Source organism: Hippichthys cyanospilos, chromosome 5 (genome assembly GCF_059441005.1).
Source record: "Hippichthys cyanospilos isolate Australia breed blue-spotted pipefish chromosome 5, RoL_Hcya_1.0, whole genome shotgun sequence".
Classification (NCBI taxonomy): domain Eukaryota; kingdom Metazoa; phylum Chordata; class Actinopteri; order Syngnathiformes; family Syngnathidae; genus Hippichthys; species Hippichthys cyanospilos.
The window spans coordinates 19,123,681-19,144,759 of record NC_142373.1 but is presented as its reverse complement, the minus strand read 5'-3'; the positions used below and the strand labels follow the sequence as shown (position 1 = coordinate 19,144,759).

Sequence of the window (21,079 nt, the reverse complement as noted above, 5' to 3'; positions counted from 1 at the left end):
ACACTCCTGCTTTGACACATTGTTAATGTGGTCAAAGCCAATAAGAGATTCACTAAATTCAAGACATACTGGGATCACGTGAGCGCTGTCCAATGAGTGAGTCTGTTTTTGACAATAATGCATTATACACATTAAACACACTATACCTCAAAATAAAAATCAAAACAATGGAAAAAAGGAACGCAATTCCAACGTCTAGCTAAACTATCAAGTTTAGCCCTGAAGTAAAACAGGACATTTTCAATACATTGGTGACGTGAGATACAATAGACCCGACTTTTGAATTTTGTGAACGCAATTAAACTAAGAAGCAGTTTGGCAGATAATAAACAATTCATCAAACAAAATGCTCTGTGTGTTGTTTATTGCCAATCCCAGTCACACCCAAGCATATATTTATCCTCTCAGCCAATGTATAATGTCAATTATCGGGTGACCAGATTTCCAAATATAAATCAGAACACTATAATTTGGCTGAAAATGAAACGCGCAGTAAATTCTCATCAGGAACTATTTATAGCAAGTGTAATCGCTAGTCAATCAATTTTCTAAATCATAAACCAGGACACTATAATTTTACGGAAAATTGAAACGTGCAATAAATTCTTACCAGGAGCGATTTATTACAAATGTAATCGCTAGTCAATGAGGTGACCATAGCTGATGTTGAATGAGCAAAGATGCTGGAATGGATTGATATCATTTCAATTTCAATTCATTTCATTGGGGAAAAAATATTTGAGATGAGAGTTTATTGACTTATATATATATATATATATATATATATATATATATATATATATATATATATATATATATATACTTCCTTCCTCCAAACCACCTGCTTCTGCTGAGCTTGCTACCGAGCTGATCATTTACATCAGGTGTGCTGGAGGATGGAAACCTCAAAAACATGCTGGGCGGCGGCCCTCCAGGACCGAGTTTGGAAAACGCTTGTATGTAAGGTTGATTATATTTTTCCAACAAGAAAGAGTGTTTGACCCATACTATGAACATTCCCTTTTCCTTAGCTCACCTCAGCATGGCGTTCTTGCCATCGGTGCGCGTGCAGCGGATTTGCCGCGTCTGATACCCCACCTCCAGCTCCCACGACATGGGGTACTTGCGATGGTGACGACGGTCATGATGGTGTTGCCGATAATGAGAGGCGTGTCTGTGCAACACGACTGTATTGTTCTCCCCGTCGCCGCTGAAATCCACCGTGGTGCGACCGTTCAACAGCGCGTCTTTATGATGCGGGAGCCGACACTCGCTCCAGGCTCCCACTTTAAGGCTATACCGGTACTCGTCGTGGCCAGAGGGGCATGGGACGGAACCAGAACACGTCCTGGTTTCGGTCAAATTGGGGCAGGTCGCTCCGCCGTACATCGGCGTGGTCAGAACGCGGCGAGTCCGATGCCGCAGGCCGGCGCCGCAGGTCCTGCTGCAAGCCGACCAGGGGGTGAAGTCTGAAACGACACAGTCCTGCGGGCAGGGGATGAGACACGCCTGCTCCACTGGCGGCCTCTGGGAAAAGAAGTCACATATCCTTGAAGTGACTGCGGTGCGGTTGGAAGTCCGCACACACTGCACCTTGCGCCTCTGGAGTCCATGCTGCGCCGTAACGCACTCCCCGGTTCGCAGCTTGAGCTCATTGGAAAAAAAAGGGAGGAGAACGCAGCCCTCCCAGGCGGACAGCTCCCACTCAAAGAGGTCCTGGTGCCAATCGCACACCTTAAAGCAATGCCGCCGACTCTCGGGTTTGTCCATGTGGTTGCAGTGCGAGTGGTGGGTGGTCCAGCCCTCCGCGTGGACACACCATACTGTCCTGGTCTGAACTCCCCCGGAGCCGCAATCTTCACCCAGACAGTGACCCCAATGGCCTGGAGAAGAGCAAAGTCACCAGATGAGGACATTTTCATTCAGAAATCGAAACCTGAAACAGGGGGGTTTAAATTGCTGTTATCTGCCAGTTTGCAATCAAATACAATTCCGGGCCAATCACTTAACCCGCATGATTGCTTTATTCATGAACAGAGGAAGAATGGAACCAAAAGCAATCAAGCCGGTGGCAAATCAATGTATAGAAATAAAGTGCAAGACTCTTATCGCAAAGGATGAATTCACTGAGTTGCTCCATTCCAAAACGGTCATTTACCAGAAGCCGTGCCAGTCGCGACCAGACGCTTGACCAAAATCAGAACCGAGGTACTTGTCGGCCTTTTAGATAGTGAGTGAACCATGTTAATGCCACCGTTTTCAAATGATCATATTTTCCGCAGGAAGAGCGGATTAGAAGGTACACCTTCAATGAATGGCTTGTTTTAAACAGGTTTTTTTTTTTAAAACGATTTCCATATATAGGGCACACCGCATGGTGCATGGAATAGAAGCTAGAGTAGTGGATGGGTTTGCGTTATGCATTCAATAGAAGAGAATGCCAACAAAACAATTAGATAAGTCAAACTATTCATCGACAAACAGAAATGAAGAATAAAGATGATTTGTGGAAAGTACTATCTGAAGAATAGGAAAATATACCTCTTGAATACATTAAAAGACAGTCTAGATCAATGTCAAGATGAATTAAGAGTTTAAAAAAATAAAACTATTAATATTAATTGCACTTTATTTTACAAAAACTCCTGTTTTTTGTATCTTGTCCCCCTATAAATTGCTTCACCATTGGAGCATACATATAACATATCAAAATTTCAAACAGGGTGTTGAAAAAAAAAATAAAAAAATAAAAAAATAAGTTTAATATTGAACTGAATTATAATCGACTTGGCATTGATCTCAACAGTCTTTTAAAGTAATTAAGAGGTATATTTCCCCATTCTTCAGATAGTTCTTTCCACAAATAATCTTTACTCTTAATTTCTGCTTGAAAGGTTTGCCTGAATTAGCTGATTGCTTTGTTGGCATTCACTTCAGCACAGCTCCATCTAGTGGATGCATAGCGCAACCCCAGCCACTACTGTAGCTTCTATTCTATGTGCCTTATAATGCGGAGCGACTTATGTATGAAAAAAGTCCGTCTGGTTGCATCCACATGTATAAAACACAAAAATACAGCAACACTGACAAATTGTTATGAACGTGAATGTTTGTGGGTTGGCAGCACTGAAATTGGTAAGATGCCAACTACACAACAATACTGAAAGAGAGACATTAAAAAGTCCATGTAGCTTGAGTGAGCCAGTATTTTTTTTTTTTATAGCAGCTTTCACTTGAAGTCAGACAAAAGATAGCAGTAACAAGCTACTCAAAAGCATTCTACTGTGCCCCGGGAACACACAGATGGATACAAATTGGGAGCAAACAAGAGCAATGCACTATCTCATCAAGGAGCAGGCAGCACTCTGTCAAAAAAATAAAAAACAGCAGCACAGTGGAATCACTTTCCTCTCTGGTCCATTTAATTACATTTGTTAAAAGTCTCTGGTCCCTTTAATTACATTTTTTAAAAGCTGCACTGGGCAAGTTCAATAAAAAATGACTGGACATTTGGGTGCACAATTGTTCACCTCTTGTGCAGTTTAGAAGCTATTCATGTCCAAATGTTTGTTTGTAATGTAGTAAATCATTCAAAGATACTTTTTTTGGCCTTTATTTATGTTTGGAATTAAGTATAGATTAATGTTCGTGATAGACTGATACATTTTTGCTATAGAGGGTTTCAAACTGATATTAATATTAGAAAAAGCAGAAGATATTTATTTACAGTAAAAGGGAAATTATTCATCAATATTTGAAAAAAATATAATTATAATAACAATACAAACTCCAACTAATTAAAAAAAAGTCTTTAGCGCATTCACTTCAATTGTTATTCAATTTGCATGTCTTAAAACGTTAAGTGGAAACTTAAACAATAGCTTCCTAAAGTTTGGCAGAGAAATGCCAAAAATGGCAGCGGCAATATTAATTTTAGACTTCAAACATCGTTTATATATTCCCAGGGTTTAAATTGAAGTAGTATTGGCCAACAGGTTTTTACAAAGGCCGATGCCAATACTGCTCAAAATAAATAATAATCATAATAATAATAATAATAATGATAATCGGCTGTCTGATAATCAGTATGTACTTAGACTAAATGAGATAAAAGTCTTCATGACTAATATCTTCATGTTCAACATATAAAGTTGTATAAGTTTGAAATTGAAGTGCACCATACACTTTACTCTTAATTTTTCCTTAACCTTTTGGAACCTATGATGCTTTTGCCCCCCAAAAAAGACATTTCCAACGCCAAGATTTGAGTTTCACAGTACCGAGCAGCTGATCCTCTCCAATCATTGGTCCGGTGCGCTAGAGTTCAGCTCCACTGCCAGTGAAGTCTTCTCCAAAATTTTAATTTTTTTCATACCTTCCCCTATCCATGTGATTGCTAAAAGTGGGTTATTGCATCCGTGATCAAAATACAGCAGGAGGGCTGTCATTACTCTGCCCGACTCCTCCTCCCACACTTGAATATTATGTCAACAAACACTTGAAATCCCACGCACGAGATGACATACCGTAACTCACATGAAATGAATACGCGTCTTACCTATAGTCGCGTTGATGTCGTTTATCTTAGGAAAACATATGTTCATCAATGTGAGATGGAACAGGCGATTAACTACTGTGGGATGACAAATAATTGAAGCCAGACGTTACGGAGCAGTAGAGCGTAATTTCCTCTTGCTGTGGCGCCTTCTTCATTTTACCCACTGACAGATTCCCCAGCATCCATCTTCTACCTCCCAGGTTGAGTTAAGTTGAACTGTTTATAGTGTGTGCCACAACACTTTTTAATTAAATGCAACCTGTGCCACTTATGCAAAGACGTCCCCAGTGCCACACTTCCATCATTTGCCATTAATGAGCAGTGTGACGTGCCTTTAGTTACAGCATTTATATTTGCAGAAAATGTTCACTTTATCAAAATCAACCACCATTTAAATTCACCGTATTTTCCACATTGTAAGGCACACGGAATTATGAGGCACACTTTCAAAGAATGGCGTATTTTAAAGCTGTTTTCATAAATGGGATGCACCGCGTTAAACGGCACATAGAATAGAAGCTACAGTAGTGGCTGGGGTTATGTTAGCATCCACTAGATGGAGCTGCGCTAAAGGGAATCTCAACAAAACAATCAAATATGTCAGTCAAATGTTATCAATAGACAATCAGAAATGAATAATAAAGATGGTTTGTGGAAAGTACTAGCTGAAGAATGGGGAAAAAATACCTCTTAAATACCACATTAAAAGACTGTTTCAATCAACGATGAGAGGAATCAAGAGTATAAGTATGATTCAATTAAACATTAGGCTTAAAATGTGTTCATCAAATTGCAATCAAAACGTTAAAATATTGGTCTTTCCTGGGGAGGCTTTGCAAAAAAATAACTGAGAAGCATCGATCTAGACAACATTGGCAGGGGCCAATTAATAGAAGTGTATGAAGAGGCAAAAGTTAAAGATTCTTCTCAAATACTTCCTTAAAAAGGAAGCGTTAAATTGCATTGCCTTGTATTACCTTGCACTGTCTCAAGTCAACAGATCGAATGTGACTTGGCCAATGAATTCCATACCCCCAGGCTGCTTTCCTATATGCTCGTATGCCCAATGGGCTTTTGTTGAGATTCAACATTCATGCTCACAACATCGGTGCCAGCTCCGCTTGAATGCTAAACAATAACCACAAAGCCCAGAGTGAGACGACGAGAGAGGTAATGTGTGTTGCTGACCGATGCCGTCCTCAACTTAGCAAATCACCAACAACGGCGCTGTGAGTCAAGCTCTGCTTTATCCAAAGCAATTACTGCTTCGCTCCCATTAAGCAAAATGGGAAGAGACTAACCGTGATGGAAAATCACTTTGTGTAGACATTGTGCGACTGGAATATCCCTCCAACAACTTCTAATCTGATGAGTAGCGTCATTTAAAACTATCAGCGTTACTACAGTAGTTAAGACTGCTCTACGATATTGATTTTTATTTATGACCTTATTTATTGCAGATTTCCCTCACTATTTCTTCCTTAAACAGCGGTCCAGACAAAGATTAATTATGTATTTAATTTTTTTTAAGAACAAAATTAACAAAATTGGTGTAAAAGCAATCCATCTTCACTTTGTAAATTTTGGTTAGTCCAGGTATTTTTGGGAGCGTATCCTTGTTGATAAATAAGGGAATACTTTAAAACATTATAGTAGAACTAAAAATTTCACTTTGGGCCGATAATATGCATCACAAACAGTACCTCAACAAAACTTTAGAGGAAAATGTTTTTTGTTAAAAAATGACTAAAATGAGTTGTTGTACTTAATGTTGGTTTTTCTGCCCAGCAGTTTCATGCTGTCCTTGGATGGTCATTTTTATGCAAGAGAGTCTTTTGCACTGAGAATTAAAACAAAACAAAGCATAGCTTGTGGTTATTTTGTTTGCTTGTTATCTTTGTTAATTTGTTTGCTTCAAATCTTTGTTGCTGTGGGTTAGGATAGTTCATCTTTTAAACATGCATTGAGAACTGTATTCTGAAAAAGGGAAATAAATTAAGAGCGTGTAAATTTAACATATGCACATATTTTGTCAGTGTATTTAAAACAGCGTTTTTGCTATACATCTGTTGGGAAGGTATGTGGTCTGATGCAGTGTATTACTGATGAAAAAGTTGTAGTATATGCATTTTCTGACAAATATATATATATATATATATATATATATATATATATATATATATATATATATATATATATATATATATATACTATCAATTTCAAATGACCAAAAACGCTCAAAAATAAGATGCACCAGTGTATAGAACGCACCCCTAATTTTAGGGCCAAATTCTGGTATTTGCTATGTTGCTATGTATAGCATGCACCAAGAGTTTGGCAAAATATAGAAACTACAGAAAAAAAACCCCAGAATAAATCTCATGTTCCTAAACCCTAATTTTAGGGCCAAATTCTGGTATTTGCTATGTTGCTATGTATAGCATGCACCAAGAGTTTGGCAAAATATAAAAACTACAGAAAAAAAAAAAACAGAATAAATCTCATCTTCCTTAACCCTTCATGTTTTCTTGAGTTCATATCTGTAAATCATATATTTCTTACAGGTTACCAGAAACTCTGTTTCAGAATTCCCACATTGTGAGCAGTCAGTGAACTCAGCACCATAAATTACCATATTAACCTAAAGTTTTGCAGCATCCGTTTACCTCCAAATTTATGATCGTGTGTATATACCAAAAGACCACAATTAATAAACGAGTCAAATGGAATACCTTTCTGTGTTCTCTAACCGGAGCACTCGGCTGCTTACCTTGCAACTCTTAATTGATCCATCTGAAGTCATCATAACTTTTAAATGATCCTCTCAATTGGAGTATTAAGCCTGCGTGTGAATAAAGATGGACTCATAAATGATCCTCTCAATTTAAGTTTTAAGCCTGCGTATGAATAAAGATGGACTCAGACAATGGTTCAGCCTGCTCACTTCTTTTTTTGAAAACAATGCCATAAGAACCTCAGCTAACATGAGCTGCTGTTAGCTGCAACAAGCACTTGTTGCAATAGCCACCTGACGTCCACCCGCATGCACGCCCCATTACGGTAATTATTGCAAGTAAGAATATGCCCAATTTAAAAATGCACGTGTGTGTCAAAACTCGTCTTATGTGGCTGAAGGATCAATTCATCTCGAATTGGGTTGAACTAAAAAAAAAAAATTTAAAAAATCATATTTTTAAGTTACACTTTATAGGATGCACTCATAGTTTTCGCCTTCATTTTTTGAAAAAAAAAAAAAAAAAAGAATATTTCTTATACTGGGGGGATTTTAATTGGTGACCCTTTATTCTTCTCTGAATTGTCGAAATACTGCACCTGCAATATGACTTCTGGGCTTTTGGACTGTTGGTCAGCCAGTCATTCAGCTGTCCAATAACAACTGTCAAGGAGCAATTCTCATATTTGTGCAGGGTGTTCTCACTACAGCTTCATAACATAACAAAATCCTGTCCAACAGTGTTGGATTACCGCCTCACTTCCACTGACCAGCGTACCATTTGTCAACTAGGGCGAGCACGCTGATGGCAAAATAACGAGACAAAATCCAGCAAAGGTGCATCGAGCCCTAGCAGAGATTTTTTTTGTGTGTGTGTTTTTTCTTTTAAACGCTCTGATAAAATGTTAAATCAGTGAAATCCATGTTTGCCCGTTACAATAACTGCTCTCCGGAGGCCTGGTAGTTAATCTAAAAGGCAGCCAGTGTATTTCCCTTAAGGTTTCTTCTTCACATGCTGTATACAGTACATGTAGATCCCACTTTGATTTCAAGCTAAAAAAAAAAAAAAAACCCTGCAGGCTTCGCCGGAATCAATGTGTTTATGCTTTAGTCTGTATCGCTTTAAGACATGGTGACTGGAGCCGCGGGAAGCAGCGAAAGCTGTGTGATGGCTTTGCGGTGATGTGAATCTTTTTCCATGCAATTGCTTGTCTTATGTGGATCCCTCAAGTCCCTGCAGCAGCCTGTGTCGAGGTGACAAGTAATTGGATAGGATGTCATTCACTCCCCTTTCTTGCCGCCGTCCACTGACCTGGGATTTCTCTGCGATGCGCACAGGAGCAGAACTAATGGCCGTATCTTCTAACCTCCAAAAGGGCCCAGGTGTTTGGATGATGATACGAGCCATTGTGGCCGTGGCAGGACAAAGTGACCATTGTGAGACATGTCTGATTTGCTCTGCCACTAGGAAGTTGTTTTTTTTTTCTTTGAGAATCTCACTTCTAGCAAGTACCGTATTTACCGCACTATAAGACACACACAAAAGTCATTTTTTTCAAAAGCTGACAGTGCGTCTTATAATCCGGTGCGCCTCATACAAGGCATGAAGTTAGAGTGAGCGACGAAAAAATGAAACAGCCTAATTGGCAAGTAACTTGTTTTTTAACATTAGATTTTATCGAGTTTTGAACCAATTTATATGGGGACAAGGTGGGAGAACTGCTGGACAGGGCGATTTTATAAAGTAAATGCAGAAATTGTTTTCAAATTACCAAAAAATATATTTTGAAGGTTTTGGTTGCAATTTGATTAAAAAATATGTTTGGTATGTAATTGAATGGTAATTATAGTCTTTTCAACTTTTGATTCATCTTGGCATGGATCCAAACCAAGGGTGTCAAACTCATTTTTATCGTAGGCCACATTGTAGTTATAATTTCTGTCAGAAGGACGGTCTGACTGTGAAGTCAAAAATATGTTAAGTGTGCTTGTCACAAGTTTACCTAGTTTTGAAATCAGAGGCCAGTAAAATCTGTTTAAAAGAGAGAATGCGATCTAAAAATTAAAGGCAACTTGTAAATTTGAGTTTGAGACCTGCGACCGTAACAGTCTTTTAATGTAATCAGGGGTATTTTTTCTCCAGTCTTCAGAGAGTACAGTCCACAAATCATCTTTACTCTTAATTTCAGATTGAAAAGATTGACTGAATTATCTGTATGACATTTCCTTTAGCACAGCTCCATCCAATGGATACATAGCGCAACCCCAGCAACTAGTGTAGCTTCTATTCTATGCCCTTTATAATGCGGTGCGCCTTATGGTGCAAAATTTGTGGTAATGTTTAAAACAAGGAACTTGAAAAATAAAATATGACCTACAGGGCCAACAAGGAATTCTGAAAATGGAACGTACAAAGAGACACGGAACCCGATGCGGAATAAAGTGAGTTCGATTTGCACCTGACCTATCCTTCCTGCACATGCTTGCCTTGACATTCCGTCATGGTTGCACATGTGCTCTCGTCTGTTCAGAGATTTTCCCTGAGCTCCTCTCAGAAGGAGGATAATGTTCCGCCTCGTTTCACCTTTAATATAGGCTGAGAGCTCTCTTGCAGTGATGTAACATTTCAATTGGGTAACTACTCGCTTCCTCAAGTACTGTCAACGGAACGAGGTGGCGAGTACTCTTTGAACAGCGGAAGACAAATTCAGTGACACATTTTCAAGCATCGGTGTTATTTTATTGCTACTCTTAGGTTGTCTCCATGACGACCATCAAAATCAGGGGTGTCCACATTTTTTCCACCTATTGTTGCATATGAAAAAATTCTAAGCATGTCACTGAAAACAAATACAAGAAAAAACCTTTCATTTTACATAAAGACATATTAAGCAAGACTCCAAATATTATTTTTTTTATTTTTTTTGTGGTGTAGTTTTATGACTCACTTGAAGATTAGCTTTCCAATCAACTGAAAATTAACTTTCCAAAATGTAAATTCTTGTTTAAAAGGACTTATAGGTAGAAGCTCTTTTTTTTGTGGTAAACGTTAAGAATTATGTCTAATAAAGGCTTGTTTGGTGAGGTATTAGCAAGACCGCATCTGCGCCTACATTTTGAAAAACACACTTGACGAATGCATTCGTCTATTAGGCTACAACACGTTGATTCATTTACATTCATTTGATAATTGAGTAATTACGAGTTTGATGGTAATTGTATATAGATCACAGAGGAATGAATCAACCCCCGTACAATCAGCAGGATCCCATCTCTGTGTTCAGAACCAAAAGAGCAGACTGTCCCAAGCTGATAATCTTTACAGGAGAGAATTATTTCACATATTGAACTCGAACAAGATGCGGAAAGTGTAGCAAACGATCTTGATTCACACGATTTGCTGCCATAATTGGATTATCGTTATTCATCGGGAATTTATGAAGAGATATTTCTGACAGGCCGCTGTGCACAACAGTGGCTGTCCCTGCTCTGAGGGCTGATGGAGCAAGACGGGGGCTGGAGCGGTAAATGCAGGTTTGGGGGTGTATAAAAAAACCAAACATACCGTTTTGTTTATTTCAATAACAGCAAAGTTGCATTCAGTAACGGTGCATGATTTGGCATTTTTTTTTTCCCACAGACACAAAGTAATTTAATCAATAACATGTACAGACACTTTAGATGCTTTTTATCTTTCAGAAACCTAGGAAGACAAGAAGCTAATGGAATGTTGGGGAAATCTGATATAAACTAGAGGTTTCCCGACAGAATCAATAAGGTTGCCCGTAGGGCTGTATTTATCTTGACAATTCAAATAAAATCATGTTTTACTTTCTATTATGATGGCATGAAGTCAACGATTGTATTTCCTCTGACCGAATTGTCCCATGTAGCACTGGCACCTTGGCAGTCTCAACTCCAGTTTATTACCCCCGCTAAGCGTGAAAGTGGTTTGGTGGGGGTTAAATGCAATGCAAGAATCTATCAAATTACGGCGGACATGATATGAACGAACAAAATGAAACTTGGTATCGGTAAGATGTGAGACCGGCATTGCTATGACGTTATTTTGAATTTCTTTTCCAGAAGCTTATTCACGACAACACTCAACCAATTTGATTATCTTTGGTTTCTAGAAATGAGCAGCCTCCATTGTGAGCAACACAGTGTTGGTTTGAAATCAATCACGTTTATGCAGTGTTGCTTGGAAATTAACTTCAAGCTGTCAACTCAGGGCGCTAAAATAAAAAAATAAAAAATTAACAACCTAGCGACGACTGACACTTTTTTTCAATTGACATTCTTTTTTTCGGCTGAGTGTTTTTCCTTCCTTTGTTTTTAGTGCACGTTATTCCTCCTCATTCGCGCCCACCTTTCCCCCTTTAACACCTGCATTTTGTCTTCTATCATGTCCTTATTTTTCATATAATCAGCGTGTGGGCAGGAAAGATTTACAGTCTGTCTAGCTGAGCGCTCATTGATGTCACTCAGCAACATTTACAGATTTTGGAACTTGGTGCACACATACAAGGCAGCACACAAGACTCCTCATCGATTTTGGCGAGAAGTTAAGACTTTTAAATGGGCCTTATGGCCTTGAAAATATGTTAGCTTTTTTGTATACACCTATCTTATACTCTGGTCAACAGTGCTGGTGGGCTGAATATTCTTGATTTGATAACAGAGACTGCAGCACGTGAAAATTTGAACACGGGCCACAATTGTCCCCCGGGCCTGACTTTGGACATGGCTAATCAAGAATTTGTACACATCTCATATTTGAAGTATCCCCTGGAATGAAGGAGGAAACCAGAGTACCTGGAGAAAACATGCAAACTCCACACAGGAAGGTCGGAGCCACAAACAAACCTCAACTTCCATATTTGAGGCGAATGTGCTAACCACTAGGAAATTTCCCGATTGGCAGAGCAGGAGGTTATATGTGTGGTAGGGCTCAATGACCAGGAATTTCTTGAGCTTCAAATACATTCTTTGGCTGAGGGCTCATGCTACCAAATCAATCAGTCTGAGATCCCGGATAAAGAAAAAGCCCCCCAAGCACCCCTTGAGCAAAACCCACCAGCAACAGTCTCCCTGCACTGCTTGCTTATTAAGTACTGTCTCTTTCCCTGAGTTACATTTGATTAAAATGCAGCTTTGTAAATGCATCCTGGAAATCTGAAACTCAGCTTTTTTCAACAGAATCCAAACTTAGAAGGCATAGTTCAAAGGTAACGTCACTTTAATAGGATATACAGTCAAAAATAGAACATTTGTTTGCAGTTCTGAAACGATCTACCATTGGAATATCAAAGGGTCTCGGGTACTGATCGCCAAGCAAAGAAATGTTTATATACATTTACAGTATTATATGGCATACTAAGTTCACTCTCAAACGGCTATGCATTGAGTATTAAAGGTGTGACATTTTGATTTAATGAGCCCGAACCATCCAATAAACATACAATTGATTGACGGGGAGAGAGACGGCAAAGTCCGTCAAGATGCGCTACGCTGAGGGTAACAGAGATAAGGTCACACAGGGGCGTGATGGAGGAGAAAAAAAAAGGAAAAAAAAAACCTTTTTGACTGTGCCTCAAACAGAGGGCATGGTTCAAGTCCGGAAAAAAAAAAGGAACAAAAAAGGACTTTGGGTTAATACCTAAAGCACAGGTGATAAAATGAGTATGTGAATTTCACAGCCAACAATCTGACAATAAAAGTCTACAAAGTTGAGCGCTTTATTCTCTTTGAAAAACGCTGTTTGAGGTGACAGCCGGTTTATCGCACATTCCAGAAGAGCTGCTCCCGGAGGTTTTACTCGAGTTGTCATTGGCTAAATAAGGCCTTGCTTGCTGGCACCAAATCCAGATCATGAAATTTAAAGAAAAAAACACCCGAGTAAAAATAAAAAGTGTAGCTGCCTGTTAGTATTAACTGTACTTTATACTGTGTAACTACATAATCTCAATGCAACATTAACCGTCTGATAAGTGACACAGGTGATGGATCCAAATGTAAATCCAGTATTTCCTTGGCAAGCACTTACAGTTTATCCGGCAGGAAAATTCTGCCGCTCGGCATTTCTTCCCTCAGTGTTCCGCCTCCCTCTTGCATATCCTCTCTTCTGACGCGACTGTTTCAGCACAGCAGACGATCAAAGGATAGAATAAGGCGAGCGCCGTGGATCAGTAACACTGCATCCTAAAAATGACTCATATGGGAGTTTGTGAATAAAATCCATTTTGTTTCACCTCGGTGTCTCCTGTGTGCTTCCCGCTGGGTCAAATACACGGCAAACAGAGCAGGCTATTTTAACGGGTCTCCACAGATGCTGCTGTTCAAACACTCGGATGATCATTAGCATTCCCTTCCTCCTCGCGGTACGTATGACTCGGTAAAGACATCACATTAAAATTTGCAAAGATCTTTGAAACGGCACAAACACACTCAGATAAATACCATGCGATTAATTATCAAAGTCAGGAGGGAAAAGGGGGAGAAATAACACACAAGTTGACATAAGAAAAAAAAAAATACCCGTTGCTAACCTATTTACTTGCAACTCAGTCTGCTGTTGGGGGTTGAAGCGCTTTTGCTGACAAAGATAGACTACTCCAGCATGGCGAGTGGCTTCTGAACGAAACCACTCCATTAAGAGAAAACAACATGAAAGGTTTGATTTTATGCTTTTTTTTTTTTTTATTACTGCTTGAATTTTAGATCTTGCAATGGGTCCCCAGCACTCAGGCCATGCTTTGTTCTGGAAAGCCATGTTTGAGTCTCTTAAGCCCCCAAACTTGGTTTGCGCAAAGCAGGCAATATGGGCTGATGAAAAAAAATAAACTTTTTTGCATTAGGGTTTTTTATTTTTAATAACTAGGATTAAACAGAGGAGAAAGTCAGATAAACGAACAAAAACGTTATTCAAGCTTATTTGACTTTTTCAATTAATCGCAGACAGCCATGAAATAATTTTACAACTTTTTTATGAGGCTGACCTTCATGGGGACATGCATACGACACAAGTCCAAAGGCACAACAGCTCAGTCATTCCATTAACTGAAAAAGACATCCAATGTTCACTTCTGGTGAATTCCACTGACAAAATACCAAAAAGTGCAGTTTCACAACAGTTACTTCTGTCTCATTTAAAAATCAGAACAAGTCAAATCCCTTACATTTGTTGATAATGCTCTCAATGGTGAGAAACAGCTTTGAGAGAAATTGTACATGTTTTTACTTTAACAGGGTATAAAATAAACAGATGTGATACTTCTGAAATTTAAATAATTGCTATGTTTTGGGATTATTTGCTTGAAAAGGGACAAAACAAGAAAAGCACGGAGAACAAAGAATGCAAGGTTACAGCCCCTCAGATGCTCAATTTTGATGCTTAATTTGTGAGGTCAAACACAAAATGATAGTTTCCACCCACACAGCCAGCCGCCGCACCTTTGAACTGCTTCTTTGCCTGCCTGTGAATGTGTCTTTGTGGAGATAAATTCAAGAGCTCAATTCCACCAAAAAGATTAACTAAGTCGGATTTAATTGAAACAAATGTGCAGTTCATCACACAGTTGACACACGCCCACCAAAAAGAGAGAAAAGGTGACGCATCGTCTTCCACAAACTCTCCAATGCAAGATTTTCTAAATCTTGGTGGTGCCCCATTTCAAAAAGGACATTTCACTCCTCCTTCAAAGCTTCCCTCATGAATGTTGGTATATGTTACAAATTATGGAAATTCCTTTGATTATTTTATAATATCATAAAAGAATCAATGTGGGGAGGAAACACTAGGAAGCTGACATTTCCAGGAGATGATTAAAAGATGTAAAATTTCAAATTGCAATGATTCTGACACTTCGATGTGATTGCAACTGGAATTGCGTGATTTTGTGTACAAAAGTAACCATTGTCCAAATTTTGGACCATATAAAACCATTATAATTAAAATTTTGGAGATGCATATTAATAGGATTTATTGCATCCTTTTTCCTGCAATTTTTGCTACATTTCATTGAGCGGTAGACAGAACATTCTTTGCTGACTTGTGTTTCACTTCAAGACAGTAGGTGGCGGTAGAGACCAGTTCATTGCTCACAGACTACAGCGACAGACCGTACCATTTTTCAATTTTTTCTTGGGTTTTAATAAATGTAATCTACAAATGCATGGATAGAACGGATGCCACTGAACAATTTGAGTAGTTGAAGAAAAAAAAATATTCATAAATAACTTTAAAACCCTTTAAAAGCATTTACAAAATATGGGGAAGAAAACAGGTGCAGGGTTTCCACTTGTTAATGCTAATTTATTGCAAAGAAACAAGGCAGCCGCCATATTTCCCATCATGTGAACAGGAGAAAAACTAGCATGCACCTGGCACTCAACAAGGCCCTCCGTCAAATCGGCCTGTACTTCCACACCTTGCCTCTTAAAAATTACTGTCAAGGGGTCCAACCATTTGCGTCAAAGCATACCATCAAATTTGCATAAATGTCGCTTAAGTAAGCACTGACGATGGGCTGTTTTGACATGTTGTGCATCCCCTGAGAGAAATAAGCTTTTGGCTGTTTGGGTCGTCTTTTACTGAATCATTTGAAAACGGAACTTTAAGTGCTACAAAAAGGGCTTAATCCAGATTGTGAAAAATCCCCTTTTAGATCCTGTTAGCTAAGAAGATATCTTATTTTTTATAAGTAGAGCAACATGCAGAGTACTGCAGCTACTTTTATCAAGAAAAAATACAAAAGCAAAGACAAAGAATAAGATTTCTGCGTTTTTTTCACCCTGTCGTGATGGAGAGCAGAGTGCGGACCTACAACAAGCAGAGCAAATTTTTTGCTTTTAGTTTGTTCAGTGTCCGCAGTCCTTGCACCAAACATTACTTGCTCTAATATTTTCTTCTGTGCTTTTCCACCAAAGTGAACACAATGTTATTGTGAGACGAAAACACATTTAAAATGACATTATATATAGCGAATCAAAAAATCCATTCTTACATTCTTAAACTTCTTACAGCTGAAAATGTTGAAAATTGACATAGATTAGACTATTTATTTATTTATGTTGACAGCTCATTTAAAAAATTGCAAATATATATTAAAGCAAAAAAAGATTTAAAAGAAAAAATTCAGGCCCAAATGAATGGAAAGTTGTGTTTCTGTCAAATGAGTTAATTTACAGAATAATCTAGATCAAACAAACAAACAAACAAAAAAAGCAAATCAACTATGACAAATCAACAACAAATATAAGTTGCAATGCTAAAAACCTTTTTTTTTTACCTTCTTTTAATTTTGGAAATATAAAAGAACTATTAGTGGGTGTTAATTAACTTTATTGCCATTCAGCTATATGACCTTCAATCATCAGCCTGATTCGGCAAAATCCGTAAAGATGCTCCTACACGGATATTTTATTTTTCCCAGTTCATTTATTACGCTACCCTCTGGTTCCAAAGTGCCCATGGCTTTTTGGTACTCTTACTTCCTCTCTTAAAACTAAAACCTAAAAGCATCACGATCCAACTTAAAGGTGAAGCTGGCGTTCATCGAGGCTTGTCTGTGCGAATACCTTTTGGAAATTGAGGTTTTAAGAGCAGGGAATGAGATTTGTTATGTTGGAAATCCGTTTGGACACCTCCGTCCAATTTCCTGATACAAGTTCAAAGCGAGAGCTCAAAGGCTTCTGGGGAAGCCGATCTCTAACAGCTCAAATAATATGTTTGTCCTTACAGTCTTATTATATGTGAGTGGAGTTTTGTGAGGCTATTTAGAAAATCTCACTAGACTAAAATATTTGCCATTCTCTGTAGCAAGCAAAGAAGAAAGGCCCTGGATATAGACATGGAAGAAAAAAAATGTCCACAAACACACACGAAATCCCAATGTAACCACTGCAAGCGTCAAAACCTAGACTTGGAGTTAAACCCGGAAGACAGCCTGACATGACAGCTTGAGAGTTTGTGACACTAACAATGTGTCACTGAGGGATTAAATACTGCACACACTGCTATATGAAAAAATATCGCTAACTAAAAGACCATAGCAACCGCATGGCAACAGATACATCAAGGACTAAATCAGTCACCGCCATTTACAACAGTTAGTAAAGAACTCTTATACAAGGCTCTTTTTTTTAAACAATGTTAATACTAAACAATAATTTCATGATAATATTAACTAGTATTATTAATATTATTATTACAGTTTATTGATGTTACATTTGTTTATTTCAGTCTCAGTATAAAATGCCTGACTGCACTTGAATGCACCATACGTCACATCCTCATGTTTGGGTCTTCAACATGTTGTTTGTCAAAATACAACAAAAAAAGCACAAAAAACAGAAATTTCACAAAGTGGCTTCAAGACTTTTGGCCCGTACCTAAATGGTAATAAGAAACATTCCCTATGAAATCTGTGTTAGCTGATAGTGAAGCACATCAATCACTTTCTCTAGAAAGAAAACCGCATCAAAAAGAAGGCAAAAGAAAAGAAGCCACACAAGCTTAAGAAGCACCAGTTTTTGTGTAAACTGTGTCATTGTCTTTTACTAATGAATTCTGCTATTTGTCTGACAATTAAGCCTTTAAAAAATGTACCAACTTCAATGATGCAGACAATATTTAGTCCCAACAGAGTTTAAAATCCACTCCCATAAAATGTTTCAGCTTTTGAAGCATTTTTTTTCCTGTTTCACAGATCAGCTTGTTAGCGATCAAATCTTTCCAGTGGTATAATTTTCTGTGATGCCCTTTTGCTTTGGCAAGGCAATACAATCCCCTCCAGTTTGTTTTCCTCTTGATGAAGCACATGCTGCATTTGGATGGATTACAGAGCATACAAGTCGTGCGCTCGCTGGAAAGTTGTTCTGACATTTGAAAACAATTAGGTCAATAACGCCATCAAACCTCAAATAGCAATGGAATACACGCAGGCGGAATCAACAAGGCTTCCATAATATGCTGTTAGTGAACATCTTTATATACGATATGATCATTTGGCATTACTAACTGTGTACTGTCGTAAAATCTGGAGTACATTCAGTAGTCTCTACCCCCTCCGTAATCCCTGTTCCAATACTAGGTTTTGTGATGCAAAAGAAGTTAAATAAAGACAAATGTTTGTGACGGGAAGGAAAAATCATAACTGGAATAACGTGGCTACACAAGCGTACACATTGTATTAACGCTTTGGTGTGGATTTGTTCAAATTAACTAGCCACATGCAAACCCATTTTAAGTGGGAATCCTTTTTGAAGTCCCTCAAAATCACCAAATAAAAATATCAGAACTCACTTTAGAGTTTCATTTGTTTTTTAAATTAGAGGCATGTTTAAACCAGTGTTTCTCAAAGTGGGGTCCGCGGGTCCCGGAGGTCCCTAGCCTGACTACAGGGGTGGGTGAAATAATTTGTTAGTTTATCTTTTAACAGCTACAGAGGTGTGCCTTGTTTTGCTCAGTCTTTGTTTTTGGCGCCCCTTCTGGTCGCTCGTGATAGTGCATTGATAGTGCGCTGTCTTGATAGAAGCTATTGTAACATTCATCCTAGTTTCATTTTCTCTATCTCACAAAAACCTGGCATTTGAACAGGGGTGTTTAGACTTTTTATATGTGTAATATAATTTCTCTGCAGCTGGCAGATTTTCTCATTTAGCTTCTCGTATTTATTGGTGGTCACTGGTCAAGAACCAAAATTTTGATTTATAGAATCAGAGATGTATTGATTACATTTGCTAAGGAGTTTTGGCGAGAGTTTGTCTGAGTTTCATCTTCCAATGAAAACCAGCAGAGCCGCTGTCTCCACAACACGCTGCTTCCCGATTAAACAGTCAGGTGAACCGAAGGACGAAGTGGTTAAATCTGTCATTGATAACGCGATGTTTTATAGCCGATACCCGCGTTTGAGCATGCAAGGCAGTTTGGAGTTAAAACGTTGGAGATACACAGTCATCATCATAAAAATTTTCATTTGGAGATTTTCACTATGCACCGCTTAAAATGTCAAAACACAGACATCACCGTGGCAAAACAAAGGATAAATAACACGCTGAAGCTACTTATCAGCTACACTTTACTGAGATGGGATTATTAAATGTTTTATCAAGTCCTTTGCGAACAGTGAATCTTTACTGTAGCATTAAAATTGTGTCAACACATTATCATCCTTTCATCATTTTATTTTGAATGCGTGTGTAAACGGATAATAAATAAAATGCATCAACCCCTGTGCAGTATTTTGACTAGTTTCGGGTCATTTTCATCCACATTTTCCTGGCAGTTTTTTAGCCAACGGATGGCACACTCCGGCTAGTGTGATAACTAAGAGGTAGTGCTATGTTGAACTTTGACATGTTGTCAAAAATTGGGTGAAATTTCAGCTCCCTGATTTCTTCTTTCATTGCTTACCCATTGAGGTGAAATGCATTTGGTATAAAAATTGAAGGAATGGACTAAATCCCACATAAGGGTTGTATGCAAAAAACAATATCCAGTATGTACCCTTTAATTGAGAAAATCCAGATGAGTGATGGAATGAACATTTTGTTTTCAACTTGGTGTGTCCAGTTTCTCCCCTGGCTCCCTGGCTAAAGAAAACAAATGGATGGATGGATGGATGGATGGATGGATGGATGGATGGATGGATGGATCCGGTTTATTGCACATTACACTGAGAGGTTTTCACTTCATGGAAAAAGAGTTTATAATTGTGCTACACTCCTTAATTGTTCTTCCATCATTACTGGCAGACAAGCTTCTTGATTTTTTTTTTTTTAGACAATGCTATCATCAAAAACATGACTCACTACAAAAATAACAGCTGACAGGGCATTCATGAGATATTGTTAAGCTTATACAGCGGCACGACCCATTTAAATCCAACTATTCCATGGCGTTTCTTCCTCCTCCACATATCACAGGAAAAAGCCATTTGTAAAGCAGCCAGCACATTGTCATGGAAGGCTCTAAGCTCCTCGCAGCTCATTGTATTGCAGTACTCATCTTTGATTTCGGCTTTAAAGACACACCACTATTCAGCCAGACTTTGAAATGAAAGCATTATATTATTGCTCGACTGTATCGCAGCTCAAATTAGTTCATTTTTTCCATCCAAACACGAGCCCGGGACAAGACCGGATCCTTCGGCTTTGGCTCTGTAAGCTTCCTAAATAATCTAGCAGGGGAAATGAGCCTCTTCTCATTTTGAAAATCCTTTATTGATTTCTCAATATTTTTCAAACAATTGCGAAATCAGCACTTAATTTACTAGTTTTTAATTTGATCTTGAAGCTGACAAAAGACTGCATTAATCTAATGGTATCATTCAATGAATTATATTCTGCACTGGAGCAGACTATCACTTTTATTCTCCTGCGCGCTTTGAAAAAGTGTCAAATAAATGCAATTGCCATTGGACTCTTTTTGAAGGTTTTCAAAGCAAATACAGTAAGACTTCATAAGCACGGATGCACATAATTGGTATGCAGGTATGCATGAGCTACAGATATCACTGTGTACACTACATAACTTTTACCCATGACAACAACCGAGCCAGAGCTGAACTTTTTTTATCTTCCTGAAAAGTGGCTCCAAGATGTATGATGTGTGATAGCAAAACCATAGAAAAAAGAAACACTTAGGAGGCCAAAATATTGCATAAATTGTCAAAACATGACGACTTTGCATATGCCACGCTGCAGTCCCTTCTAAATGCTTGCAAACGGGAGGTTGAGAGCTACACCCAATGCGTGTCGAATTTAGCCCATGTCTGGCCCAT

The 21,079-nt window shown here is 38.5% G+C and overlaps 1 protein-coding gene across 1 annotated transcript in view; it reads right to left on the bottom strand.

The window, feature by feature from the left end:
* thsd7ba (thrombospondin, type I, domain containing 7Ba) overlaps positions 1-21,079 on the bottom strand; it is a 125,472-nt gene that overhangs the window by 91,860 nt on the left and 12,533 nt on the right. The window contains exon 3 of the mRNA XM_088415855.1: positions 1,037-1,883. Coding sequence (XP_088271981.1) covers positions 1,037-1,883 — 847 coding nt within the window. The remainder of the gene's footprint in view (positions 1-1,036; positions 1,884-21,079) is intronic.